The sequence below is a fragment of the Haplochromis burtoni genome, unplaced genomic scaffold, assembly GCF_018398535.1.
Source record: "Haplochromis burtoni strain Fernald_Lab_line unplaced genomic scaffold, NCSU_Asbu1 Contig_39, whole genome shotgun sequence".
Taxonomy (NCBI): Eukaryota; Metazoa; Chordata; class Actinopteri; order Cichliformes; family Cichlidae; genus Haplochromis; species Haplochromis burtoni.
This window is the reverse complement of record NW_024582400.1, coordinates 2,908,263-2,936,227: the sequence shown is the minus strand read 5'-3', so window position 1 is coordinate 2,936,227 and position 27,965 is coordinate 2,908,263. Positions and strand designations below refer to the sequence as shown.

At 43.0% G+C, this 27,965-nt stretch overlaps 1 protein-coding gene across 1 annotated transcript; it reads right to left on the bottom strand.

Moving 5' to 3' along the window:
* Positions 1–3: 3 nt before the first annotated feature.
* On the bottom strand, positions 4–27,169 carry LOC102306255 (kinesin heavy chain). The gene is made up of 26 exons (XM_005919951.3): positions 26,509–27,169; positions 22,684–22,771; positions 21,818–21,891; positions 19,002–19,106; positions 18,655–18,703; positions 18,517–18,572; positions 18,119–18,206; positions 17,125–17,249; positions 16,919–17,023; positions 16,681–16,829; positions 13,910–14,058; positions 10,194–10,375; positions 9,766–9,834; positions 9,472–9,678; positions 9,224–9,376; positions 8,932–9,129; positions 8,731–8,848; positions 7,513–7,577; positions 6,400–6,509; positions 5,784–5,885; positions 5,640–5,700; positions 4,808–4,879; positions 4,630–4,734; positions 4,297–4,513; positions 3,440–3,551; positions 4–3,290 (listed from the first exon to the last, which is right to left on the bottom strand). The coding sequence occupies exons 1-25, from the start codon at positions 26,632–26,634 to the stop codon at positions 3,463–3,465; spliced, it is 2,862 nt and encodes a 953-aa protein (XP_005920013.1). The 5' UTR covers positions 26,635–27,169; the 3' UTR covers positions 4–3,290; positions 3,440–3,462.
* Positions 27,170–27,965: the final 796 nt, after the last annotated feature.

The window sequence follows — 27,965 nt, the reverse complement described above, 5'->3', positions numbered from 1 at the left end:
AAGTTAAATAGATATATCTTTATTAGATTTAATTGCATCAGTTGTAAGATATATTTGGATACACGATGCTACAGCTAAAACAAAAAATGTACAACATGATGAGGTAAATGCATCCTGTACAGAAACTGCCCTCCCTGAGCATGCCTTTAACACAACAAGCTCTAGTCCATGCAGTTACATTCACTTATTCGTCGTCTGTGCTTGTTGCTGTCCTGCAACTAAGCCATTGCGAAATTGTAACATTCTACAGCAACATCCACAGAAACAAAAGCAACTAGCCCGAAAGTCACATTGCACAACTAAGGCCCAGTCCTACCCGAGTCGTCAGCCTTATGTTCAGCAGGGTAGCAGTCAAGTGTGGCAGCACTCATCCAGCCCAGTGACTGGTCGAATAGTGGCAGTCATCAAGCTCAATAACTGCCACTGGTCAAGAAGCTAATTCAAAGGGTGGGGGTCGTCATTAGAGGAGTAGCAGTCATCAAGCTTGACTGTAGGGTATCGTCCTCGAGCTTGATGACTGCTACTCTTTGATACCTAAAAGAAACTAAAATGGTAGACTATAACCAAAGAACAACTGTAATTGGGCCTTTTACACTGAGACAATAATGTACATAAAAATATGTTAAACAGGCACCATAAAGGAAAGCAGCACAAACGTCTAATGTACCACTAAAGGGTCAAGAGGCCTCGTTAAATTACAGTCTTGACGTTAAAAAAGAAAGTTACAAAGTCACAAGTCAATGTAGAGAAATGTGTTCATTTCTAAAGCTGGAGTGCTGTTTTGATGATTTCAGTTTTCTAAAGGCAAGAACTTATCCAGCTTATCCACTGAGATTTTAATTACTTTGGCCTGAGGGGAAAAACCTTTATTCTGCCTTCGAATCTGTTTTTAAAGACTCTGACTGGCCAATCAGAAACTTTACAGATTGAGTGCAGACTGTTACAACAATCCAGACACTGAAATTGTGTGGGGAGAAAAAATTTAAATCAGCTTTAAACCAGAGTTATAAACCAGGCTCATAGTCCTAGGAGCAACTGATTGGCTGGTCAGTGTTCCTCAAGAGCTACAGCAGCGCAATTTAATTGTATGAGATCCCTCTTTGCAAAACGACAAAAAAAGAAAAATCTTTTTGAAGCCCAGAGCATGTTTTCTAAAACCAAATCAAAGGGTTTCTTTTTATTGATTGTCACCTGTAATCAAACAAAAGTGTAAACACAAAAGTTATAAAATCTGGAAGACAAGACACATGCAAAGACAGTTGTGTGGAAGCATGTTTCTGCTGCCCAGCTCCAGCAACAACCTTCAACATCATCGAGGTTAGAAACTTAAAGGCCCTGCTTTGATACAAATCACATCTATAAAAGTAAGCATGAAGCTACATCCTGCAGGCAGTTGCTTAGGTTAAAATGGTGAAACAGCCATTTTTATTTTAGGTTCTGTTTCCAGAAATAAATATTCCACTCCTTTCCTCCATTGATGTTTCAGAAAAGAGTTTTAAGCCTTGAACCAACCAGCAACAAGATAAATCGTGACGATAAACGGATTTTATTTGATCTACTAAATAAATAAAGGAAAAAAAGCTAAGGTACGGGGTCTGGGACTCATTCACCCATTCACTGTGTCTAAGTGCTTTGAACCTAGCATTCTCCCTCATGGATGCACTGGGGCCACTCAGTGTTCTGTTTCTTGCCCAAAGACACTTTAACATGAACACAAGACAAGCCGGGAGTTGAACCACTGACCTTCCAATTAGTAGATAATGCACTGCTGTGTACATAATGACTTTTAACAGTGAAAGAACTACTCATCCAATAATACAATCAAATCCTAGATTCCATAGCAACCGACTTCCAGCCTTCTAGAATTTAGTGTTTGTAGTTTGTATTGTGCGTGTGTGGTCAAGTGTAGCCAAGTTATCGATGTGGCATGGTGCTATGTTCCTGACTGCAACTCGACCATTCTGATGTTTGTAGGTTTACACATTTCCAAGGTCAATGCCATTCAACAGCAACTTGTAAAGCACTCTGAGGGCCCCGAAAAGCGCTATATAAATGCAATCCATTATTATTATTATTAACTTCCACCAATCAGAGATGCCGCTGTTTCAGTTAAGGATTGCGGGAAGAGTAGTTCTTCTCCGTTATATTATAAATAATACATTAATGTTTTATGTCACATGCAATCATTTTACAGTTTAGTAGCTTGTAGTGAGTCTGTTTTTGGTGGGTACAATTTTTTGGTCCATAGTTAAAATACTTCTAAAAAATATGGATGAGATTTTCAATTCAGGATCTGTAAATAAGTTGTAGATGTTTTCCAAAATATGCAGGTAGCATGCATGTTAGGGCTACCCAGCTAACAGCAGAAATCATCTTCAGGCATTGACGTAAATGAGCTGGGGCGTAATTTGCTGATTATGCGTGTTAAATTTTTTTGCAATGAGTTGTCGTTAACGCACTTAGTGATTACACTGTCCATAAAGAGCTCGGAGCAATTATCAACCTAATGGTCGCCATTTAGGCTACGGAGTGGGATGAGGCCTTTATCCATAGTAAACTGTTGTCTTCGGTGTGAGTGCCATTTTGGAGGGATGCTGCTGTAGCGTCAGCCACATAGGCCTAGAGACCAGTCAGCAATCATCTGGCAACCACTGGATCACAAGGGAAAAATGTGTATTTCCACCAACCTAATGACAAGTGGCTGTTTGCAAAGAGGCATATAGGGTACAGGACCAAAGATCTCTGTGATTGCCATTCCCTGGTCTTTATGCTAACCTAAGCTAACCGTCTGTTGGCTGTAGCTTCATATTGATCAGATACACTCGAGTGGTGTCACTTCTGTCATCATGACGACTGAGAAAAAAAGGAAAAAAGCAAGTTGTTTCCTAAAACGTTAAACAATACTTATCTAAAAACGGACACGTTTGCCTTCTCCTGTAAAGCTGCGCAAACCTAAAACTTAAGCTTCATTTTCATTTCTAATACAGAAGCGGATTCAGGGCCTCACTTATAAACTTCGAGCTTTTAATCTGTTGCATAATAACGACAATCTACCATCAGAAGATCCAGAAAACTAAACTTATAACAGCGAATGTGTTATAAACGAGGCCTCTGAGATCTACATTCAGCAAATTAAATATGTCTCATCAGTATTTACACAATGTTTGGATGGTGCTTCTCCGAGCGATGACAGTCTGTCGTGAAGGCCTCCCATTGGTGCTCCAAGAGGAGGGGCGTTGCTTGTGGATCCAGGTGGGGTGGTGAGCATGCACTGAGTTGTTTATGGTCGTCTGCAACAAGAGGCAAATCTCTGAGACTGTCTTATATCCAGTTTATGTGTAAGTGATATATTTGTTAACTGCCCCCTGGTGGTAGCCATGTGTAAGACAAGCAAAGGAAATTATATTTCGTAAAATAGAAAACAGATTTTTGCACTCACAGGATTATGTTGCTGTTGTGGGTTCAGTTGTTATGAATATCAACACCTCCGGCTCTGATGGAGCTGCAGATCGGGGAGGACAGTGGATGATGTCCGGGCCGGATAGGCTTTGCTGAAAACACAAAAAAGAGGACATCTTGATCCATTGCCTGATTTATCTTTCTCCCAGGGATCCATATTCAGGTCTGTTTTTTTATCCAGTGTTTTATTTTTTGTTTGTTTGTTTCAAGTTTAAACCAGCTCAGATATTTCAATTTTTCTGGTTGAAATATCAACTGGAAAAGCTACTCTCAGAGGGATTGAATCCCTGGCTGCCCTTCCCTGAGTATAGTTCTCCTGGAAGTCACTTCCTGTTAAAATGGAGTTCTTCCCCACCTCAGTCACCAGGGTATAATCTGTACTATGAAACAGGTTTAACATTGCAGTTTGACTTGGGCTGACTACAATCCCTCTCACACAAATTGGAAAATTTTGCAAATATTTGAGTCAGATTGTGCTGATAAGCATCTATTTGCAATAGTGTTCTATTGAAGTAACACACACAAATGGCTGTAATCTGTGTTTTAAAAGCACAGCAACAAAAGCATCAGTGTCCAGGCCACAGAAACAATCCTGCCAATCAGCATGCTTTCAGCAAAAACAATTTAAATTGCTACTCTTTAGCGTAAAGATGGTTATTTAAACATATAGAAGTTATCTAGAAACACTATCACTCATTCGGAAATGTATTTGTGTCCAGGTTCAGCTACGGTGCTGGTGGCAGGTTTCACCCCTGTGTGAACCGGTCTTCTTTGTCCGACAGCTGTCACATGAGCACATCTATCTCAGTGAAATAATAAATGGAAGTAAAACCTCACCGATCTGTGCAGAGTATCCCCTCCTGGCCATGTTCTTGGCCCGCACAGCCTCTTTGATCCGGTCCACCTCCTGCTGGTAGCGCTTGCGGTCCCTCATGGCGTTCTCCTTGGCCTCCTTCAAGGCGTTCTCCAGCGCTTTGACTCGCTCGGCCGTGGCTCGCAGACGCTTCTCCAGCTTGGGCAGTTCGCAGCGAAGGTCTGCATTGTCCCGGACCAGCTGAGGGCGGCGGCATGAAGTTACTGAGCATTATTTTATCGCACTGTATCTCACAGCGCTCAGCATTTCTGTTTTATAATGATTTTACGGATTCAGCCTCTGTATAGCAACCGTACCTGTTTGTGGACCTTAGTCAGCTGCTCCAAATTGTTCTCCAAGAAGGAGATTTTCTGTTTCTGTGCAATGTTGCTGAGTCCCTCCTCACAGTCAAGCTCTGCACTCTTATAATAGAGGAAAATTACACCAAACTACATTAAACGACCAGTCATATGTGTCAACAGTAAAAAGATCTACCTTCTTAACCCGTGCAGTGAGGTCCTGGACGAAGAGTTTGCGCAGGTTGTGCAGAGTTTGCAGCTCTTTGGCCTGAGTGAACAAGAAGGGAGTGAAAGCTGGAAGTTAGACCCACATAATAGTTCTGGGATTTACATTTTCCAGAAGGTTCTTCCTTTTTAAAGTGAGTTCTTCCTCCCCACTGTCGCCAAGTATTTGCTCATAGGGAATCATCAGACTGTTGTTTTTTTCCTTTTAATTCAGTTCAGTTGAATTCATTTGTATGTAAATACTCTTAAATTAAATTGAACTGAATTAAAGATGTCATCAGGTTTATTCTACCATCGGCCAAACCTAAGGTGAAACCTGAAAAAGCCATGGTCATGTGAAGTGGGTGTTTTGAACGGCACTTCAGATCAGTGCTTCGTAAGCTCAACACAGCGTTGAAACATCAGTATCCAGCTTCCCATCCCTACTCAGGGTATTCAATTAAATTCTGTTCCATTTATACAGCATCAAATCACAGCCGTTTGAGGCTCGATCACTGAAACTCCCCTTTTTATGTAAATGTAAGAAAAAGAAGTTTTAAGAAATATGTCCGAACGACTCTTTGGGATGAAGTTGTGAACAGCTGGATCAATGAGATGCACTATACTAACAACATTTCTTTAATCCTCTGACTTGCCTCCATTTTCATTAAATATATTACAAAGCACTGTTTTTGAGTAAGCCTGCATTGGTGCAGACTTCCAGCAGTTTCTTTGCTTTGCTATGTGACTAAACAGACATCTAAGGTTAGAACAGCTGTGACTTCAAAGGTGAGAGTGGTTATGGGGCCATCACTGAGTCTCACCACAGTCTCCTCCAGGCCCTTCAGGTCCTCTCGGGCCTGCTCCCTTTGTTCATTCAGCAGCCTGTACAGAAAACAGAGCAATAATCAAACCATGTGACACTTTTATTGTCTCAAATTAACTCTAAGATGCTTGTGTTCACCTACACGAGCCTCTCCAGCTTTGCATTCTTCTCCTGCTCCTCCGCCTGCAGTTTGTAGTAATCCGACATGAGTCGCTCCTGCTCCAGTAACAGCCCCTGATTTAGACTGAGAGGGGGAAACTGTTTTAATAAATACGCTCTCTAGTTTCAGAAAATGTGGTTTGGAATCGAAGCATGTTTAGTTGGAGGCTCTAAAGTTGCAGGTTGAGGCCTTGAAAGTCACTTTCTAGTCATGTTAACTCTTCTTTTGAAGCAGAAGCTGACTTTGAGCCCAGATCTTTGATCGCTTTCAGGCAGTAGCTCCTTGCTCGCACTTGTTCTCTGAGCTGCTTCTTCTCCTCAGTAGTCCCCCTTTGAAGACAACCTGAGTGGAAATCCCTACTCTGAGGGCTGAGGGGAATATTAAAATGGTTATATGTGTGTATCTGCTCGTGGCCTGAGCTCGTCTGAAAAGATCAGGATTTGTGTAGAACAGTTTCAAATCTAAAACCTGAGCACATCTGTGGGTTTCCCTGTGATATCTCTCCCCTAATCTCCCATCGTCTCCCCCCTGCTGTGCTGTTACATCCTCAGAGTTGGTTTGTGTGCGTCAGTGTGTGCGTTTGCTGATGTTTTCTCACTCTCTGAGCTCGTCCAGCATCCTCTGTTTGTCTTCGATCTCATCCCGCAGGCGGCTGAGCTGCTTCTGATGAGCCTCCCTGTGGTTCTCCAGCTGCTCCTCCAGCGTTTTCTGAAGACATAAAAACACATTAGAGCTGAGGTTGGCAACATTATTCCCTCAGAGGACACTGAACAGAAACATGACGCACTAAAATAACCCTACGATAATCCCAAATCCATGATCCAAAATACAAGAGCTTCCTGTTAGAAGCTGCTCGTTTTTCTGGGTCAGTCTGGAGCACTTAAATACTGGATAAACCTATGACATGGACTGTGTTAGACTGTATTAGGTCTAACACTTTAAATCAGGCTACTTGGAAGTGTCTCAGCTACTAGTTAGCTAGTTAACAGTAACTAGTAGTTTACTAGTAGTTAACTACTAGTTACTGGATCTCCTGCCTTCAATCTGACCTGGAACATGAACAAATATGAACAAATGTCTTGAATCAACCCTCATGTCTTTACGCTTTACTTCCAAGCCGCCAGATTTTCTTTTTTTTCAATTGTTTTTGAGCAATAGTTCTCAGGCTTTCTGAAGCTCTTTCAAAGGTTTTATTTGGACATTGGCTGCTTTTTCACTCATTTGCAGTCCAGTGCTTGTACCTGATCATCTTTAGAAGCATTTTTCCAGCCAGTGGTGGTGGAGACCTTGTTAAAATTATCAACTATGAAAACAGAGAAGTACCATCAGATTTTGATACACCATCCAAAATCATCTGGAAAGCATATGATTGTCAACAGCTTCATTTTTCAGCGTGACAATGATCTCAAACACATTGTTAATGCAGTAAAAACACACAGTGGAGCACTATCAGACATGGATTGATCTCCCCAGAGCCCGGACCTCAACATTATTGAAGCAGTGTGGGATCATGTTGACAGAGAACAGAACAAAAGGCAGAAACATCCAAAGAAGAGCTTTGAATGTCCTTCAAGAAGCCGGGAGAACTATTCCTGAAGACTACTTAAAGAAACAACAAGAAAGAGAGTTCAGACTGTGCTGAACTCTGTTAGGTTCCAGATTTTAATATTTTGTAAAAATCAAAATCAATTTTGTGCTGTATTTTTTTTACCTTGATGTCATCGTCTCCGCCCGCTCTGCCGATGTCCTCCTTCTCCTTTTCCTCGTGCATTTTCTCTAAAGACAGAATAATTGTGCTGTGTCAGAAACCGGAGGCAAAGACCAAATTTACTCACAAAGCTAAACTCTCAAACTTCAAACTATGAGATATTTTACTGAAAGACAATTTAAATCAAGTCTGATGAAACAGACAAAAGACTTCCCACCGGGGGTCAAACCATAGACTCACAGACTCAAACACAACCAAAGACAAACCCTCACCTTCATAGCGTAGTTACTCAGCCCACCCTTTTTGTCAAATTCATCTTAATCGTAAAAAAAAAACCAACCTCTGATGTGCAAGACTATATCACATCCATCGCCTGGATATGTCATAAGGCGACTGTCTTCTTCCACAAAAGCAAAAACCAAAGAAAGTGTAATGATGCTTGGAACGCATGAACACAGTGCACACACAATACACATGTGAAATTTGACTAATGTGGATGTAGGGGTTAAAGACGGCCTCAAAGGTTCAGAATGGCAGTTTAATGCACATTACTGGCAATTATTTCTTATGTGCTGCAGACTGACTGCATGGACACATTTGCTCAGTAATAATAATAAAATCCCACGGCCCACTTATACCTTCATGTGATGCGTTCATGGTGCAGATGCAAATGAAGTCGTAGTTGTGATACTTCAGTGTCTAGCTAGTGATAGAGCAGCAGACAATAATAATCATTATCATCATTCTTCTTCTTCTTATTATTGAGTAATTATTTTCACCACACAGCACTGATGCACCTGATCCTAAGGTCCCCCTGCCTGCCAGATCCCACTTTAGCCCCTGTGGTGATACTCAGACATAATATACTGGCCACTCGTGCTCAGAGCACCCTGCATGTTGTAAGATACAGTGTCGTTAAGTCCTAATCTATGTGATACTCCAGTGATGGATAAAGTTCAAATTAAAGACCTTCCAGTGCTTTCTTTGTGTGTAACTGAGGTATAAAGAAAACCTAAAAAACACACTGATTAAATAATGGTTATTGAATGAGTAACAACTAAAAGGATAAAATGGTGTCTCATACATTAGAAACATCTTTGTCTTTGTTGTTTTGAGCTTTTCTTTTTTTCGGGCTGGGATGACATGTCAGCTGTGCTCATACTGCCTAACTGTATAAATGAGTCTGGTTTTTAAGAGTCTGTGGAGGTTTCTAGGACCGACCTTGAGCGTGCAGTTTGGCGAGCTCTTCGGTGAGAGCGTCCTGACTCTCCTCCAGCTGCCTTTTCTTCTGCTCCATGTTCTGCATGTAGTCGGTCAGAGACTTTATCTTGGCCTGATGCTGCAGGGACAGCAACACGTGACTGACACTCTACCAAACCCCAGGAGAACTCTGTTAGCGTGACGAAGTCAGGTGACGCTTACCTGGGAGATGAGCAGCTGACAGGACGCCAGCTCCTTCTCGTTCGCCTGAATCTTGCGGTGGGCGTCGGCCTGGGCGCTCTCCAGCTGCTTGCTGCGGTTGACCAAAGACTTGACCTCGGACTTCATCTTGCTGATGTAGAGGCGAGCAACGGTAAAGTCCTCCTCCAGCGCCGAGCCGTTCCCCTTCATCTCTGAGCACTGAGAGGGAAGGAGGACGGGCCGGGTTAAAGGGTCATGTGTCTGTTTCGGGTAAGGTTGGTAAGGTTTTTGTCATGTGGACGTGGGTGCTCACCGCAGCCGTCTTGACATCGCTGGTGCCAATGATGGCGCCGATGTCACTGAGGTCTCTCAGCAGAAGGTTGAGGACCTCGGCAGCACGCTTTCTCTGCAGGCCGTTTAGCTCCTGCAGCTGACTCACCTCCCTCTCAAGCACCGACAGCAGCGCCTGAGGATGCCGCCACAAAGACAGCCTGTCAGCATGCCTCTGCATCGCTGCACTTCATGTGTAATCTAGTAGTATTCAGGAAAGTCACCACCCACCGTCTTGTGCTGCAGCTTCTCGGTCAGCTGCGCGTTGGCTTGGTTTCGCTCCTCCACCTCTTGGCTCTTCTGGTCGTAGTTAACTGCCAGCTCCTCCAGGGCCTGAAGCACCTCCTTCACCTCCTCCTTGGCTAGCTCGTTCTCCGTCTGCAGCCGGCACAGCTCCTCCTGGATCTTGTCATAGTCGCGTCGTGTTGACGCCAGCAGCTGCACAGATTTTAAAAAAAAACACATGTCAGAGGAAATACGCAGGCATGCTCTGTCATTACTATTAACCTGAGCTGGGAGACAAACCTCTTCTTGATCCATCATCTGCTCCTTGAGTTTCTCCGCCAGCTGACTGTGTTGGTTAATTTCGTCATCCTGTCAGCGGCAATAAAATATACAGAGTTTCAGGAATTGTTTAAATAACAAGGGCAGTATGTGTACATGTAATCCCTGTGAGCCCAAAGCTCAGGCTTCAGACTGATCGAACACTCTTGGCTCTGTGGTTCATCATATAGGTATATATCAGCTATATGATATATATATAGGCAGGTGGTTCACCATATATGTGAACCACCTGCCATTCAAATCTATTTTTATGAGGGGCAGCCAATCAGAAGAAAGGGGGAGGAGCTCGAACACGTTGTTCCAGACAGAAGATGAATAAAACCCATCCTGAGATAGCTGTATGTGACATGTTTACAATAAACCAGCTTTAGCCTCGTCCTGTTGCTCACCTTGTCATCCAGCTGTTTGTACAGGTTCCTTACGTCCTCCTCGTACTTCCTCCTCTCGTCACCGGAGACGGAGACACCTCCTCCGGCTGGCAGCAGGTTGTCGATGATGGGAGTGTTGTCGTACGGCTCGCCACTCCTCTGATCTTTAGAGCTCTGCTGCTCCTCCTCAGGAACGTTCTCCCCTGCGATAGGAACTCACTTGTTAGATATTCTACTCATGCATCCATTATATACACACATGTTAGTGTGACGACGTTTTAAACACTCTGATCGTGCCATATGTTGTGGTATGGTGTCACATCGAGTAGCACCATAGTTGTTACATCATGCCTCAGTGCGTCGCATCATATAATCTTAATTTTGTGGAAGAATTTTTAAATCACGATAAAAGTGTAAATACTGTAATAAGTGCAATAACTAAGCCTCAGTTTACGCATTTTGAAGTAACAAACCAGATGTTGATGCTCAAGCAGGCTTCATAAATGAAGTGGGAAGAAGGGTTCACCTCTCTGAAAAGAACACAGCAGCATAGCTTAGGGTCTGCAAAGATGCATCTGAACAAACCACAAATTCTTTTGGACATTAGAGACTAAAGTGGAGACGTTTTATTGTAATGCACAAAACCAAATTAATCATCTGCAACGTGCATGTAGGGTAGTAAATCCTGGCAGCAGTCCTTTAACATAAAAGGAACAATTGTTGCCTTGCAGTCAAGATAACACCAGGATACTGTAGTTTATCAAAGTAAATTAGATAAGTTATTATCAGATAATTAAAATAAACCTGATGCATTTCCTGAAACATCAGGTTTGGGGCTGGCTACGTTTGTAAGCCAGCACACAACTTACTATTATTATTACTATTTTTACAATTCTGATGATTTTCCTTCAGGAGAAAACTGCATCAGTTATACTGACTGAGTGAAATCATGCTGACTTCACCAGTGTTTGTGTGATTATTGATTTTCTAACTGTGGGTTTGGTGATAAAAGCCAGCAGCTAATGAGGAGATGGAGCCGAGGACAGACTGAAGGAGGCGGAGAGCTGCTTCCTTTTAAACGGCAGGGCAGGAAGCCAGCGGCTGACTCAAACCACAAACACTGTATCAACATGATGTGTGTGTATGTGTGTGTGTGAGAGCGCTGCATTTACATGTCAGGAGCTTTGGCTGCTGCAGCTGAGCTGATTTGATGCTAAGGAGGGGGAGTGTTATCAGCATCCACAGGGGAATTAAACATTAAAATGCAACAATGGCCACAGAAAGAAAGGGGGAGGAGGGGGGTGAAGGCGGGGAGGCATTAAAGCAAAGAAAGGACTGAGAGGAGGAGGAGGAGTGGTTACTATGCAACAGAAATGGGGGAAAAAGGGCGAGGATGCTGTGAAGGAGACCCTGCAGTCTCAGCAGAGAGGGAGGAAGTGTGGTGGGGAAACACACACAGGCAGCGTGGCGTCCTTCATGGTGGGGTTATGCAGAATCTACAACATTCGGGCAGGACAAGGCGTGAGCCGATCAGGCCCCACACATTATCACAGCGGCAGATTAATCTGAGCAGTAATTACATGTGATTTCCAGACGTCACAGACTGAGCATGTGCACACACAGCTACCTAAAAGAGCCTGTGCGGTTAATGACACTCGAGTTTCTCAGGCCGCCGCCCACTTTTTTTTTATTTCTGCTTGTTGGCATGCATGGAGAAAAAAACATTTTCTGTGTGTGTGTGTCACAGAGAGCATCTGACTCTCAAAGGTCAAAGGTCAAAGTCTCCTAAAAACAAAGTAGCAGCTACTAGTACACACCACTACTGCACTATTTAATCATCAGCAATTCATTTTAATCTCTGATAGCTTTAATAGGGGTTTTTCCTTCTCACTGACACCAAATGCTTACTCACAGGGTGGGTGTCGTCTGACTGCTGAGGTTTTCTCTGTATTATTTTAGGGTCTTTATCTTACAGAATATAAAGTACCTTAAGGGAACTGTTGTTGTGATTTGGCGCTATATAAATAAAACTCATTTTAAATGAACGTTCAAACGGTTTTAGAAAAAAGAGAAGGCGAGTTTTACTGGAATATTCGGCGTATCACTGTATAGCAAAGCATTCACAAAGTCTGAACACAGAAAAATCAGCAACTCCTAGATTTTACTATGTGCATTTCACAGTTTGAGCTACAGCGGAAATTTAAATGGTTCATGTAAGATGAGAATTATTTGGTAATTTTACAGCCAAATATGACAAAATGAGTCCAGACAGTCTGTAAGATACTCGGGTGATAAAGTGTCAAAGCTTTTCAACTTTTTGAAGCTGATGATGCTCCAGATTGGAGAGCAACAGCTCCTACAGACCAATCCAATCTCAGGAAAATAGTGTCACCACTCCTCAGGTCCTTCAGACCTCGGTGCACAGAGAAATAAGCAGACGAGCGGTGAACAAGTAGCCACGCTCTGCTAGGTATTCACATGTTAAGATGTAAGGAAAGGAGGCTGCTGATGATGCTCCACTTTGATTGCTTTCTGTGTTGTGAGTCATTACAAAACATCCATCCATTTTCCTCCATTTATCCAGAGTCAGGTCGCAGATTGCGCAGGTCTTTCCAGACGTCCTTTCCTCATCAACACTAGATGAAATATTTAATAACTCCAGTGACTTCTGGGTCTATCGAGGGTCTCTTCCCAGGTGGTACGTCTCCACCAGTTGGATGGGGTGCTCTGATATCCCCTTATTGTGGTTGTTTCTCATGTTGAGACGTCTCAAATAGAACGTGTTGAGCACTTTTTTCCTGCCTGGTGTAAGTTCAACCTTTAATTTTAAAGTCTGCCCAAAGTCCTTACAGATCCGGGTAAACCAATCTATCAGGCTTTGGAGGTCCCACTGTGATATGAAATCATGGCACCTAAAGGATAGTTCAGGAGCGTAGGGAAGGAGATGCCGAACAGCGTCAGCACGAGAACGTAACCTTGCTGGATCTCTAACACTAAGGAGGCAAGGCAGAGGAGCTTCTTCTTCTGTTCTCCGTACCTCCTCTGGAGTTCTTGAAGGGTTGACGTGCCCAGAAGAACTCCAAAGAGAGGCGTCAGCGAGGCCACCAAACTACCTCTGGGGAGTCCAGCTTGTACCCACAACCCTGTTCTTTTAGTCACTACCCAGAGCTCATGGCCATCGGTGAGGGCTGGACCGTGGATCACTCGCCTGCTAAATCAAAAACTCTCTCTTGGCTCTGTCTTCACCACAACTGTCCATCCCACCCTTCGTCCACCTTCCCATCACACGTTCACAAAGCAGTTGCTGTAAAACTAGGGCCTCTTTATTAGCTTCCTTGGTAAACATCTCAGGCTGAGGTCTGAGGTCTGCTTGGTGGGACTTATTACAGAGTTACGCATCAGATGTCCTGATTAAGATAATTAAGTTCTATCTTATCTTATCTTAATCAGGACATCTGATGCGTAACTCTGTAATAAGTCCCACCAAGCAGCAACTGTGCAACAGAAGGTGGGTTCCCTTTGAAATATCATTTATTTAAAGGTATAGAAATGAGTGCACAGGAAGCAGAAAGGCAGCACGTTAACTATTCATAACTTACTGTGGAGCTGTACGATACAACAACAATGTATGTTGGTCACAAAAACCCAACATCCCACTGCGTAACCACCGATCAACACTCAGGAGCTCACAGCAGCTGTTTCCTTTAATCAGCCCTTGCAGGCCGCTTTAATCTCACCGTTTCTCCAGCGGTTGAGTTCAGCCTCCAGCCTCTGGATGATGCTCTTCAGGTTCTTGTTCTTCTCCTTCTCCTTCTCGTATTTCTTCTTCCACTCCTCGGCCGTCAGCTCCAGGTTCACAGACACTGTGTTCTTGATGGTCTTCGCTCTGAGCGGACACAGACAGTAAGCATTAGTCTTTTAATTAATCTCATCGTGCCTGATTGTTAGAATTCTTCTCTGGACTCTATTGACAGTTTGTTCCAGCTCATTGAGTTAATATAGTAATCGAATCAAAATACTGAGCTGAACTTTAAGTGTGGTTCATCTTACAGTAATGGACAGGGGTTAGATTGGGATTAAGTTTTAGGCATCAAATTCCACCTTTATGTTCCACATTCATGTAACATCTATTAAAGTGTGTTTGATTCAGCAGCTTAAATCAAAGAAAACTAATAATCTGGTGACTTATTTGTGATTATTCCTGCTGCACAGCTACACAGGATCTCAGTCTTCCCCTGCCCACCAAATGTCAAGTTAACCCCTGATTACAATGATTAAAAGCAACATTTTCAGGTTTATTTTCCACTACTTAGTTTCTACTTCTTTAAAAATCATCTGCTGAAAACAAGAGCTTACAAAAAAAACCCACACAGGCAGGAATTTGATCATCTGACCATGCAAGTTTGCAACATTCAGCATGATCAGATGAAAGTAGTCGGAGCATCCAAGAGTTTAAGCCTTTTTTCCCTTTTCCCTGCAGGTAAGCATGTTTTTGCTGTCTTAGTGGAAATAAAGCAACACATTTTACAGCTGTTTCTGAGTGTGTTTTCTACCTTTCCACCTAATACAGTCACTTCCACATGCTACATGTGTGAGTCTGCTTTCTCCCAGAGGACCTCCGCCCCTCTCGATCTTTCCTCTCATGATGGAAATCTCCTAATTAATTGAATTTCCTCTTAGCCGAGGGCAGATGGTTGCACAGTAATCAGCCTCTGTGACACTGCTCAGTCTGAACTCACTGATCAAGGCTCAGTGGATTTCAGCTTGATTTTTAAAATAAATGATTACATCGCTGCTGTCGAGGATCTTTACAGATGCGTCACTTTTATGAAACTGTAACATCTAAAGAAGTGAAGCAGATGAATGAAATGTGCTTCAGAATGAAGTGTGAGGAAAAGACTGTGTAGAAAATAGAAAATGTTCATTATTCTCAGTTTTACATGACGTGAAAACAAGAAGGCGGCAGTGTCGGAGTCTATAAATAAGAATAAACCCAGATGCACAGCGGGAATCTCAGAGCCATCTGTTTGCTAGTTTGCACCAAATGAGTCACTGTGTACCTTTGCAGATGGACTGGATACACTGATACTCTCCCACAAACACAAACAGCAACTCTGTGTTTGATTCAAAACTGACTTTAGCTTTTTCTTTTGTAATTGTTAAGTTTTTCGTTTGCAGAAGTGCAAAAAATTTGTCTTGTAGCTATTTGAGGATCCAGTTTCCTGCTTCGTAACAGCTGTATGTGAGGAAAGGTTTATATAACCTGAGTCAGACTTTTAAGGTGGTCTCGAGCAACAGTTCTCCAGGCTTTCTGAATGTCTTTGGCTGTTTTTTAAACTAATTTTCAGGCTACATCCACATGTACCCGGGTATTTTTGAAAATGCAGATTTTTCTATGCGTTTGCACCTTTCGTCCACACGTAAACGCCGTTTTTGGTCACTGAAAACTGAGATTTTCCTGCCAGGGTGAAGATTTTCGAAAACTCAGTTTTTGCATTTAGGTGCGGATGAGGAAAACAGAGAAAACGCAGGTCAAAGGTGTGCGCCTTTTTTGACGTCACACTGTGCGCCACGTTATTGTTTCGGTGAAATGAATTTCTACAATGGCGTACTTAGACAAAATACTGTTAACTTTACTCTCTGTAGTGTTTACATGCTTACATATACACACAGTTTCTGTCCCTCCACACATAGTACTCAGCTCTGCTTCTATGCGCCATCTTTGTTTACTATTTCCCACCCAGGCTTCTAGACTTCTGATTGGCCAACATTTCTACACAGTTAGGAATATATTGCCACCTGTTGCTTTGGCACGTTCATAGCAGCGTTTTCCTTCGTTTTTGCGTTTACATGTGGAAGGGATTTTTTTTTTAAAACGAAAACGGAAAATCTCAGTTTTCAAAAATACCCATGTACGTGTGGACGTAGCCTCAGTCTAATCATAATTTGCTCCAATTTCTTTGGTTGAATCTGTGAAAAATACCAAAGATAACACAGTCTGACAGACATAAACTAGTATTTTTGGATCAACAAGGTGATTCCCAGAGAGCTATTAGCTAAAAACTTGACATATATGAGCAGTGTGTGCAGTGTGGCCTTAAAAAATTTGAGGAAACTGGACAAAAGAAGAAGTGGGACAAAAAGTATCTGAAAGTATGTGGCGGATGTGGTTCCACTGCATAGGAGTAGTGGTGCAGTGGGTTCGGGGAGCAGTACCAGGGAAGGGGCAGGGTAGTTGGAGGTCTTTGATGAACATAGCTATGAAGGAGGAAAGTTTTTTTGTGTTTCTCTTCCTCTGTTAAAAATATGAGGTGGTTGTGGTTACTTCAGATGAAACTGTACATGGTGGTACGTAAAATCTTAGCTGTTTAAAGGATGAAAGACTCCTTTTTAAAATTTCTGTTGTTTTTTTTTTATGTATTAATTATGGAAAAAATGGAAAAAAGAAAGTAAAAAACATTGCCCTGTTTTGGCACTGAGTACATTAGACAGAAGAGCTCGCAGATACCTCTGTCCAAACATGAGCGTGGACTTGGTCTCGGCCTCGTTGTAGATGGACGGTGAGCAGCAGATGATGATGGTGGTGCGACAGTTCCCTCCCAAAGAGTCCTGCAGGATCCGAGTCATCTTACTGTCTCTGTACGGCACGTGGGTTTTCTGAAGAAAAGAAAATACAGCTGTGCTGAGGTTTTCTAATATTTCATACTTCTTCACTTACATACGAAACAGAACTGGAATGGACTTACGGTGCCCTCAGCCAGAGCTGAGATGACGTTTCCCAGCGCTGAGAGAGATTTGTTGATGTTCTTTGCCTCGTCCAGCACCGCCCCCTCAGCTCCCGTCTTGCTCACCTGACCAAACAGCGATCGAACAGGTTATCAATCAGCTTTACAGCTCAGGAAAGTCTCGAAGCAAACCCTAACGACACGTTTCTGATCTCGCTTGGACCAACCTTCTCGCTGCCAGCCAGGTCGACCAGGTAGAGCTTCCCAGACAGCTTCTTCTCCGTCTCTACGTTTTCCTGCTTTATGTTGATGAGGAAGATGCTGTGGCTGCGAGAGCTGTGCTCGTTCATGTCTACAAAATTAAGCAAAAAAATCATTACAACCGCAGAAAAGAAACCAGAAAAGGCTTTTTATCTTCTTTTAAGATTTCAGGTGAAATTAAAACATTTAAATCTAGATATTGAGGTGTTTCTGCCTCCTTAAGAAGTTTCAGGAGCTGTGCTAAAATCCTGACTTTTAGGGCTTTGCCGCTAACTTGATGGATATTAAGAGGTTAAAGGACCTTTTGTGTTTATTCTGGGACTCCATACAAATAGTTTTGAACAATTCCCAGCTTCTAACGAAGCAGACTGGCTGCCCCTTGCCTAACTTCCATAAACACAGAACCTGTTGACTTTAAGCGCCACCTCCTCCCACCACCTCAGCCTGCAGGGATGAGCAGAGCGAACGTGTCCATCAACACAAAGGAAGAAGGTCATCATCGACTTCAGGGAGAAACTGCCCCTACCCTCCTCAATATTAAAGGTGACTGCATGGCGAAGGTTTCCTCTTTCAAATTATGGGGCCTTATATCACTGTGGACCTCTCCTGGTCAGAAGACACAGTTACAGTGCTGAGGAAGGCCCAACAGTGACTCCACCTCCTGTAGAGTTTCTCGGGAGGAACAAACTGGAGGTGAAGCAGCTGCTGATGCTGTACAGCTCCACCACAGAGAGTCTGTGTGGATAGACCAGCTGCTCTACAGTGTGAACCAAAATCTGAGGAATGTCTCAGCAACTTGTCGAATCTATGACGATTCACGACAGCTCTGAAGGCAACAGAAGGTCCCAACATGATACAGGCAAGGTGTATCTAATAAAGTGGTCAGTGAGTGTAGAAATGAATACCAGGAAACCTTTTAAAAATGTGCCGCTTTTGAAGCAGACATATAAAAATACGTACTGGTCACTGCTACATGCCGATTGGATTTGCCCTCATCGATGACGTCCATCACCTCCTCTGGACTGGACACAAAACGCTCAGTGCAGCCCTGAAAAGGAGAATCATGACCTGCAGCAGCCAGTGTGGACATGAGCATCGATTACAGGATAAAGAAAAGACCGAAAAATCGCAGTTTTAAGGTTTTTAGGTGTAGTAAACCTGCACAGACGACTGAAACGGTAACTGAATCACTCGTTCATCTAAAATTAAACATTCGCTGAGTTGAAGCTCCAGCTCAGGCACACGGGGAGATTAAATATATAAACCTCTTCACTTCTTAACAAATGAAAAGCTAAACCTGCAGGATCCTCATGCAGGAAACACATGACTGTGTCACAGCTCTCGCTCAGCTCACAAACCTTCACATAAGGCACTCTGTTCTTGTCTTCGTGGACGGAGAGGTTCGTCTTTGACACTTCAGACAGAAAAAAGATCACAAAAGTCACAGTTGAAGAAAAACAGACTGCTGAGTGCTTCAGATAAACAGCCTCTCTTACCGTCCAGCAGGTCTCGGATCTTGTCCAAGTAGATTTCAAAATAAGAGACCTGCATAGAGAAATGCATCTGTCTCACAAATCTAAAAACTTTTAATTCATTGCCCTGAACATGAATTCATCCTCCTCACTTTGTCAGATTTAAGGTCTTTACTGCACCGTAAACTCAATCATTTACCTTTTATTTCACATAAAACATTTTTGGGTTGTGTGTGTGCTTTTCCTTTCACAGACTTTGTTAACAAACATCTCAGAGACGGCCACAGGCTGCAGGTCTCCAGTGCAGCGGCTCACACCTGACATTTAGTTCATTTTTCAGGAGGTAAACTGTGAATGACTCCTGTTCTCACCTTGATGTGGAACTCGAGGTTCTCGTCCATCGAGTAGATGTGGTCGAAGATGTCGCGGGCGATGCGAGGGATGATGCCCATCAGCTGCGGGTCATGCAGTTTGCCCTGAACACAACAACAGTCATGTGTTATACTACAGCGATGCAGTTTTTGCAGTCAAATCAAATCAAATCAAATCACTTTTATTGTCACATCACATGTGCAGGTACATTGGTACAGCACATGTGAGTGAAATTCTTGTGTGCGAGCTTCACAAGCAACAGAGTTGTGCAAAATACAATAAGTAAACAAGCAAAATACAAGAATGGCTACATCTGAAACTAATAAATATATGTACAATATATAATAGTATATGCATTTCTGGATGTGTATACTAAATATTTATGTCTAGTGTGTGTGTGTGGTGCGGTGTGTTTGTGTGTGTGTGGTGTGTTAGTGTGGTGTGTGTGTACACATATTTTTACATAATTAAATAGAGTACAATAAATAAATATAAAAATATACAGGAGTGTGAATATGTGTCAAAACAGTTGGCATTGACTGTAAGTAGTGATGTGCTAGTGTTTATAGTGTCAGTAGTGAAGCTGGAGGTGTTATGAAAGTGTTCAGCATTCTGGATGGCCTGATGAAGAAGCTGTCTTCAGTCTGCTGGTCGGGACGATGCTGGTCTAGAACGCTCCTTTGATGGAAGCGTCTGACAGTTTATTGGCTGGTGGTGACTGATCCTTGAGGATCACTCCGTCGTTCCTCAGGCACCGCTTCTGTAGTTGTCTTGGAGGGGGGAGCTCACTCCAATTTTATCCGTTCAGGTAGCACCTGCACTATCTCGCTGTGAGAGCTTTGCAGTTGTAGGCGGTGCGTTGCCATAGCAGGTGGTGTATGCATCCAGTGAGGATGCTCTCATGGCACAGTGATAGAAGGTTCCTGAGGATGCGGGGGCTCATGCTGATATCTTTTCAGTCTCCTGAGAAAGAAGAGGCGCTGCTGGCGCCTTCTTCACTGTTTTGTTTGTGTGTAACTGACCGTCGTTTTAAAGGATCCTCTATGCTCAGATGTTATCTCAAGGAACCGGGATAGCTGTCATCTCTCACGTTTTTACAGTTCAACCCAAGCAGCAGCGTTGATGTGGTGATTGGGTGGTTTTTGTGGGTTTACTTCTCTGCACGCTCCGGAGAGTCACACTTATCAGGAATCTCTTGTTTTTGCGACGTTGAGGTGAGATTGTTGTCTATGACACCGATGGGTCTAGGTGCGCTGACCTCGCTCCTGTAAGCCGTCTCTATCAGCACTGTTGTGTGATAAGAATCCACTGTGTTAGTGTCTGTCGCGCTAACTTCACAATGATGTTTGATGGAGTTGTTCAGTGGCCGTTGCAGTCGTAGGTGTTAGAGTGAGTACAGGAGAGGAGTCTTCAGTACACACCCTGTTGGAGCACCAGTGTTGCAGTGTGATGGTGGGATGAGGTGTGCTGCCCAGTCTGAACAAGTCTTGGCGTTGTCAGTACAGGTTGAGCTAAGGTCCAGCCTGCGAGAGGGAGCTGCTCAGTTCCTAGATCCTGCAGTTGTCCTGTCCAGCTTCGAGGTGAACGAGGTTGGTTATTTGAATTGCTGAGCTTTAATCTTACAAACAGCATTTCTACATACGTTCTCTCTTTTTCAGTGTGGACGGGGCAGTGTGTAGTGTCAGGGCTATGGCATCATCAGTGGACCTGTTGTGGCGGTATGCGAACTGTAGAGGGTCAGTCTTTTTCTCCCTTTGATCATTTTGTGTGTAACATGGCTCTTTAATGCTGCCATATGTTGGGGGTGGTAAATACATTAGAGCGTTTCCTAGGCAACCGGAGCCTGAAACGTCCGCTGGTGACCAACAAATGGTGACTATTTTCTCGTTCTCGTTTCTCTTTCCTCTTAACTCCCCAAACAGCTCCAGCATGTTGCCGTGTTTCTTCCTGTTATAAACGGCGGGTTATTTTTACCCACAGTCCCCAACTGCTTGCTCACAGAGGATGTTGCGATATAAAGCATGTTGAGTTGACTGTTGTCATGACCTTGTGCTATATGATTTAAACTGATCTTCATTGTTATTAGCTGAACAGGCGCGTTGCAAAGAAACTGCATCCTCTGTCAGTTCTAAGGTTTCACGTAGCAGGACAGTTTACATTTTACTCTAGAATATTTTGGTATCGAGATGAATTCATGGTCGACTCAATGGCTGCAAGGTACCCAGGTCCTGTGGCTGCAAAGCCCAATTTCAAAGCCTTTTTAAATGAAGAAATTTAAAAAAGAACATCTGGGTTCAGAAGTGGACTTAAAAGTTTGACTTAAAGAGGGTGAAGCAGAGATCAGATCAGAGAATTAAAACCAGGCTTGAGGATTAGACTCAGAGCTGAAGTTACACTGGTGACATGCCGAAATGACGAAGAGCTCCTCTGACCATTTTCTACTCATTCAATTTCACTCCTTTAAAACACACGCTGAGTTGGACGTGATGATTAAAGGCTTTTCCAAGATGTTAACCTTACCAGCTTTTGATTCCTTGAATCCTACCCCTCGCACGAGCCTGAGTGGGTTTCCTGTTGGCAGTAAGCCTGTTACACAACGCCCGCTGTGCTCTAATCCGCCAACTGTTTGAAAGTTCCAAATAAAAGTCACCGCACGTCTTTACACAAAGGGCTTTAGAGAGTATTTGCTGTCACTTTGATAGTCTTTAGTCACCTTTATGTAAAAAAGCTGTAACTTCAAAGGAATGAAACCCCTCTGCAGCTGACATCTGGTCACTAGGGTTTAAGAGCACACATGATCTAATGAGCGTCTCACCTCCATGGTGTGGGTCTTCCCGGAGGACGTCTGCCCGTAGGCGAAGATGGTCCCATTGTAGCCGCCCAGCACATCTGGAGTAGCACAAAGACACAAGGGTGCAACAACACAGTCAGACACAGTCCAGCCCGCTTCTCCGGTAAATGAGCACTAAACCTTCACAGTTATAAACACTAGCGCATCCATCTACTGATGCTACCTGCAGAGATTTTTCAGAGGTTATACTAGAAACCAGTAACTGTATGCTGGGTTGAAGGACATTTCAACTCCTAAAATGCATCTAGAGGAGAGAGGAGGCTGGAAGAGAAGGACGCACAGGTGTGTCCTGTGCAGAAGTGCTTTTACCTTCAGTGTATAGGAGGTGTGGCGTGATCAGGATGGACAGGATTAGAAATGATCAGGGGGACAGCTCGGGGTTTGGAGACAAAGTTAGAGAGGTAAGTGAAGGTTTGAGCATGTGCAGAAGAGGGACAACCCATATGATAGACGAAGGATGTTAAAGATGGAGCTGCCAGGCAGGAATGGAAGAAGAAAATTCATGGATTCGTGGCATACAGCTGGAACATATAAACCCTGGTGCGAGGAGACATTTTTAAATAGCTGGCCTATGAATACAACTCTAACATATTACATGTACATGCATACAATATCTAATAGTAATGATGCAGTTTTACTGCCTAAAAATGAATGTCAGCCCCCCAAAACTCCAGCATCAGCCCTGCTGCTCCGGGAAACACTCATTTCCATGGCTCCATTATGTAAAGCAACAATGAAAAAGGATGAAGAGCAGATTAAGTTTGTGTGCAGATGTTCGATAGATGACGGTTACATAAAGAGCTATGCTTCCTCAGTTTAAAGCTTCTTACCTTTCACTATCTGCTTGGCACACTGGTCGTACACTTGCTCCTGCGTCGTGTTGGGAGGCAGCACGCGGTCGAACACGTACGGTTTGCCCTGATTCACAATGACAAAGACAAAAACACACAGCGACAGGCTTCAGAGTCATTGCAGCACCGAACACAGCTGTTCCCAGTCGCCCGTGATATTTAAAACATGATTCACCAAACTGTATCAATAATGCAGATATACTGTTAGAAACAGCCAGATAAGGGGGTTTGGCACGAAGATTCAAACACTCTGGGAAAAGGATTCAAACATGGATACAAAGACCGCCGACTTGTTTTGCTTTATTTTGAATTCTTTGTGAATGTACACCCACCAGTCACTTCATTAGGTACACTCGTTTAACTGCTCGTTAGCTCAAATATTTAAGAGTCTCTGATGAGTCTCAATTTCTGCTGCAGCATTCAGATGGTAGGGTGACACTCTGAAAGCATGGATCCAACCTGCCATTGTATCAGCGCTTCACACCGCCGATGGTGGCGTAATGGTGTGGGTGGATATTTTCTTGGCACACTTTTGCACGATGTTTCCAACAACATGTTGAATCTGTGCCATGAAGAATTAAAGCAGCTCTTAAGGAAAAACGAGGAAGGTGTACCTAATAAAGTGTCTGTTGAGTGAATGAGTTTGGGCTTCTTTTGAGGTTTTATTGTCGTTCCTGGTGTCGTTGGATTTCTGGGTTCCTGTGTTCTATGCTTTCTTTACCGTAGCCTTTATTTCCTGCATCACGTCTTTGAATCGAGTGGTGATTTTTCACTTTTGGATCTCGTGTTTCTGTCAATAAGCTTCCACAGTGTTTCCCCAGCTGTTCCTCCCTGAGTCTTCCTCTCATTTATATACTTATACATATATATAAGCATATACTCCAATCAAAATGCTGATGGAGTTAATTCTATACCTGCTGCAAAGGACAAAGAAACTGAACTTCTCCAGTTTATGGACAAAAAAAGATGGTACTTGTAGCTGCCTCATTAGAGGATGTTTCTGTGGACATGCGTGATTGGTTGCTTTGGATTTTGGATTCAGAGCTTTAACCTATCAGTTTTCATCCTCTCTCTCTTTATCGGTGCAGCTCGAAAATGGGTGAAGCTGGGCCAGAAATCTCTACCATTTCTTCAAAATGCTCCAGTAACTGCCATCCATCATTCATCCAGCTCCTGACTCCTGCTCTAAGGGGAAAAGCCTCATTCCTGCTGCAAAAACGCCACCCTCAGCACTTGGAGGCAGCGGCAGCAGCACTCTGAGCCCCCAAAATACAGCAGAGAAACCCCTGACACAGACAGTATCTGGGTGTGTTTGTCGGTAATGTGCTTCTGCTCTGCTGATTGATGGCACGAGGCGGCGGTGCGCAAGTTTGTCCTGACAGAGGAGAAAGTGTTGCTGGGCGATTAAAGCAACTGCACAGATAACGGAGGGCTGCTGATGGAGATGACACATCTTCGTCTTCAGTCACCCTCTCTCTGCAGCAGATTTTACAGAAAAATTCACCTTTTTTTTAAAGATGGTAGGGTCATAGAGAAAGCACAAATCTGATGTAATCTGATGTAAAAAGAAAAACTATCCATTTATGTACAAATAAATAAGAATGAGGTACCATGAGGTACAGGCTCATTAGGAATAAAAAGAACATGTTTTCAGAGGTCCTGTACAAAATAAACACGGGCGTTTCTGAAGCGTCAGAGCATCAGGTGATTGAGGTCGGATCCTTTTAATAAGAGATCTGAACTGTTCAAAAATATTGAGGGAACACATGATCATCACAGCATGACTCGCAGTAAGTTAAACTCCAGGGATACCACTGTGCCTTTTTAGGAAGCAGAAACCAGTGTGGGTCCATTTCAGCAGTGACAGCAGGTGCAATGGAGAGACCGATTCACCCCAGGTTGCACAGGTTGTCCAGCTCCTCCACCGAAGAGTTTTTGAACCAGTCTCCAGAGTGTGGAGGTCAGACGGACAGTGCTGAAGAAGCAAGGGGAGCGCTGCCAGAGCCCTACGAAATGACCCCCACCTTGCTCCTCGACTACGTGTTTCAACCACAAACTGTCGGAAACAGACTCTGTGAGGGTAGCGCGAGGCCCTGACATCCTGTAGTGGGACGTGTGCTCACAGCCCAGCGTCGTGCAGCTCCAATGAACGAGCAGGTCCACCTGTGAGACCTTTAGAAATGAGAGCAGACTCATACTGAGCACGTGCGACAGACGTGGAGATGCCTGCAACACCATGCAGCAGGACCGGTTTGGCAGTGGGTCAGTGACCTTCATCACCTGCATGAGGTTAGGTTGTGACACTAATTCACCCTGCCACTAATGAAGTAATTGTTCTGTAATTAAATGGAATTTCAGTGTATTTTATTTATAATTATTATGCAATTACATTTACCTACAAATACTTAAAGGTGATAATTATTCTGTAATTACCGCGTTATTCTCTGGCAATTTAACAGAAATGCCAACAATATTTGCCCACCTTATATCATAAGTATGCTGTACTTTTTGAGGGGCAGGCCATATCATGCATATTATACTATATATTATATTACACAGTACTTACATCCACTTAAAAGTACTTACATTTACAAATTACTCATGCAGTACTTAAATAGACTCAAAAGTAAAAATGACTGATGCGATAATTACATTCACTTAAAAGTACCAAAAATTACTTACGCAGCATTTAAAAGAACTTAACATTACTCACATAGTACTAAATTTACTTAGTTGTTCCTGTAAAAACCTGATTTGATACACATGTATTCTAATGTGCCTACCTTTAAATATTGGTCTGTAAATAAAATTATACTATAATTTCTAATAACATACTGAATCACACACTTAGCAGCAGGCTGTATTATAAAGTGGCTTTTGAAGGAGGCAGTGTCTATGCTGGCTTACGTCTGGCTATATATACAGTATAGGCCTATCAACATGTAGGACCAGTAGACTCCCAGCTGTCACTGGTCTTTTAAATACCTCACTATGTATTTATTTGTGTGTGATTTCTGCTGACTGTATAACAAATAAAAATATCCTTGATTGTCTGCAGAGGAGGGCCATAAAGTCCCCCACATGCACCCACATCAGGCCTAATACTGGTGCAGTAGGCCTAGGATTCCTACTGATGGGTGTAGGCACTTCCCATAGAGCTGAATCCAACTGAGAACCACTGAGATGTTACATATGAGTGTATCAGACAGTTTTGATCAGTTATAATAACATAAGTAACATCATACAGGTGTAAAGAGGCAGTCTGTAAGTAAATATTTCCAAGCTGCTGTAATGCTCCTCTGTACCACCAAAGACTTACTGCGTATTTGGCATTAGGTAGAGGTGGATGGATCGATCCATATATCGACAGTATCGATACCAACGCTAGTATTGGCGCCAGATCGATACTAGCGCAATAGGATGCTCCTCTGTTGCTTCTATCTTCTAAGTTCAGTATGAAGCCTACTGATTCATATTAAATTATTTATACATATTTTTTGTGAAAACGAAACAAAAACCCCCAAAAAACCTCAAATATGCGCTATGAAAAATGTCTTAACCTTTTTTATTTCTATTTTTTTATAGCCCATAGTACATATAGTACAAAATGTTTAAGTTAAAACAGTATCGATATTAGTATCGGTAATACTGGCCCTGTATTGATTTGGTATCGATCACAACGAAATTTGCAGTATGGCTCAGCACTCGTGTCTGGTCCGCAGGTGTCTTTTCCTTTAAATCACTGGGCGCGCACACATACACAGGTAAACAGCATTGAGGTGACAGCAGTGTGTGCAGACTTGCCGTTATGACCACGGTGTCGTCCTCTTTGAACTTGGGGATGTATTTGTCTCCTCGGGTAATTTCGGCCTCGTTCAGGGGCCTGAAGCGGCACATCACTCTCACCCCGCACTCCGCCGCGTCTGCCATGGCTTCTGCTGCTCCTACCAATGTTTACACCGCCCCCTCTGTCCGGTGGTGCCCAAAGGGAGGTTTAGGGACCTCCAGTGGGGCCTGGTCGGTTTAGTCTGCTTCCCTCTGTAGCTAGTCGAGAATTTTCCTGTTCTAAAGAAGGAGTGTCACATCTGTGTTCAGAGGAATTCAGCAGTAGGAAAGTTCCTCCAGCTTTTTAGCCGATGCGCAGGGCGTCCTTCATCTGAGCCTCCTCCGCTGCGCCATGGCCAAAGCGGACAAACCGCAGTGCTGCGTCTCGGATTGGAGCTCGGACTGCGGTGGAGCTTACAGGCCTCCTCGTCCCGCGGCTGTGGCATCGACAGCCGCGCGGAAACGTGGCGTTTTTACTAGGTTGTCAACGGCGGAGGACGACTGAGCGGGGAGCTGTCCGCTCTGCAGAGACACCGAGTCCGGGGAGGGTGTGCGCGCACACAGCCGCATCGTCCTTTACCGGTGATCGGGGCGCGCGCTCGCACGATTTCGCGGCGCGTGCCTTCACCTCACATCAGCACCACCATCACTGAGTTAGTCACATGCACGAGCACTCAGCCTGCTCTATATGAATCTTCATGTTTCTTCATATTTAAATCAACAGTTTGTATTTTTTTTTAAATATACAGTACAAATAAGTGTTAAATCCTATATTTTAGGCAAATTAGAATATTTAATAACTTTTATTTTTGTTATCTATCTGCATCTTTGGAAATGTAAACATTTTAGCTGCAAATAACACTGGCTAATCATTAGCTTAAGTTACAGTTTAGATATAGAAAGGAGGGCCTTACGCTAACTGTATACATATTAATCCTTTATAAGCTAATATAGATGTAGAATAAAGGTAAACCAACAATTTGGTCCTCTAAAAAGAACTTATTTAAAAAAAATAGTAATTTCTTTCCCAACTGGCCGGTGTCAGTTCAACAAGCATCTAAAGTAATCCCAGTTTAGCTAACATTAGCCTTACACAGATGATAAAAATCAGACTTGAGAAAGCAACCTTTCCTACCTAGCTAGATAATCATTACCTCAACTTTACATTTTTAATAAATATATGTTGATACTTTATAAGCTAATATGAATATAGAATAAAAGGTAATCAACTTTTTTTTCTTGAACTGTAAAAATATATTTTTGTTTATATATGTATGTATATATGTATATATATACATATATATATATATACATATACATATATATATATATATGTATTATAATATTATATTAAATTATATATATATAGTAAATAATTTGACAAATGTACAAGCTAGTCATAGGTAAAGCTTCACAATAGCTTTAAATAGGTTTCA

What these genes read in the sequence shown, in the direction of transcription:
- LOC102306255 (XM_005919951.3), bottom strand. Translation starts at nt 26,634, where the DNA reads ATGGCAGACGCGGCGGAGTGCGGGGTGAGAGTGATGTGCCGCTTCAGG. An exon ending in GTCAGCTGCTCATCTCCCAG is followed by an intron (nt 8,849 to 8,931) that starts GTAAGCGTCACC and finishes CTGTCCCTGCAG; the next exon opens with CATCAGGCCAAGATAAAGTC. An exon ending in ATGCTGGACGAGCTCAGAGA is followed by an intron (nt 5,886 to 6,399) that starts GTGAGAAAACAT and finishes TCCCCCTCTCAG; the next exon opens with TCTAAATCAGGGGCTGTTAC.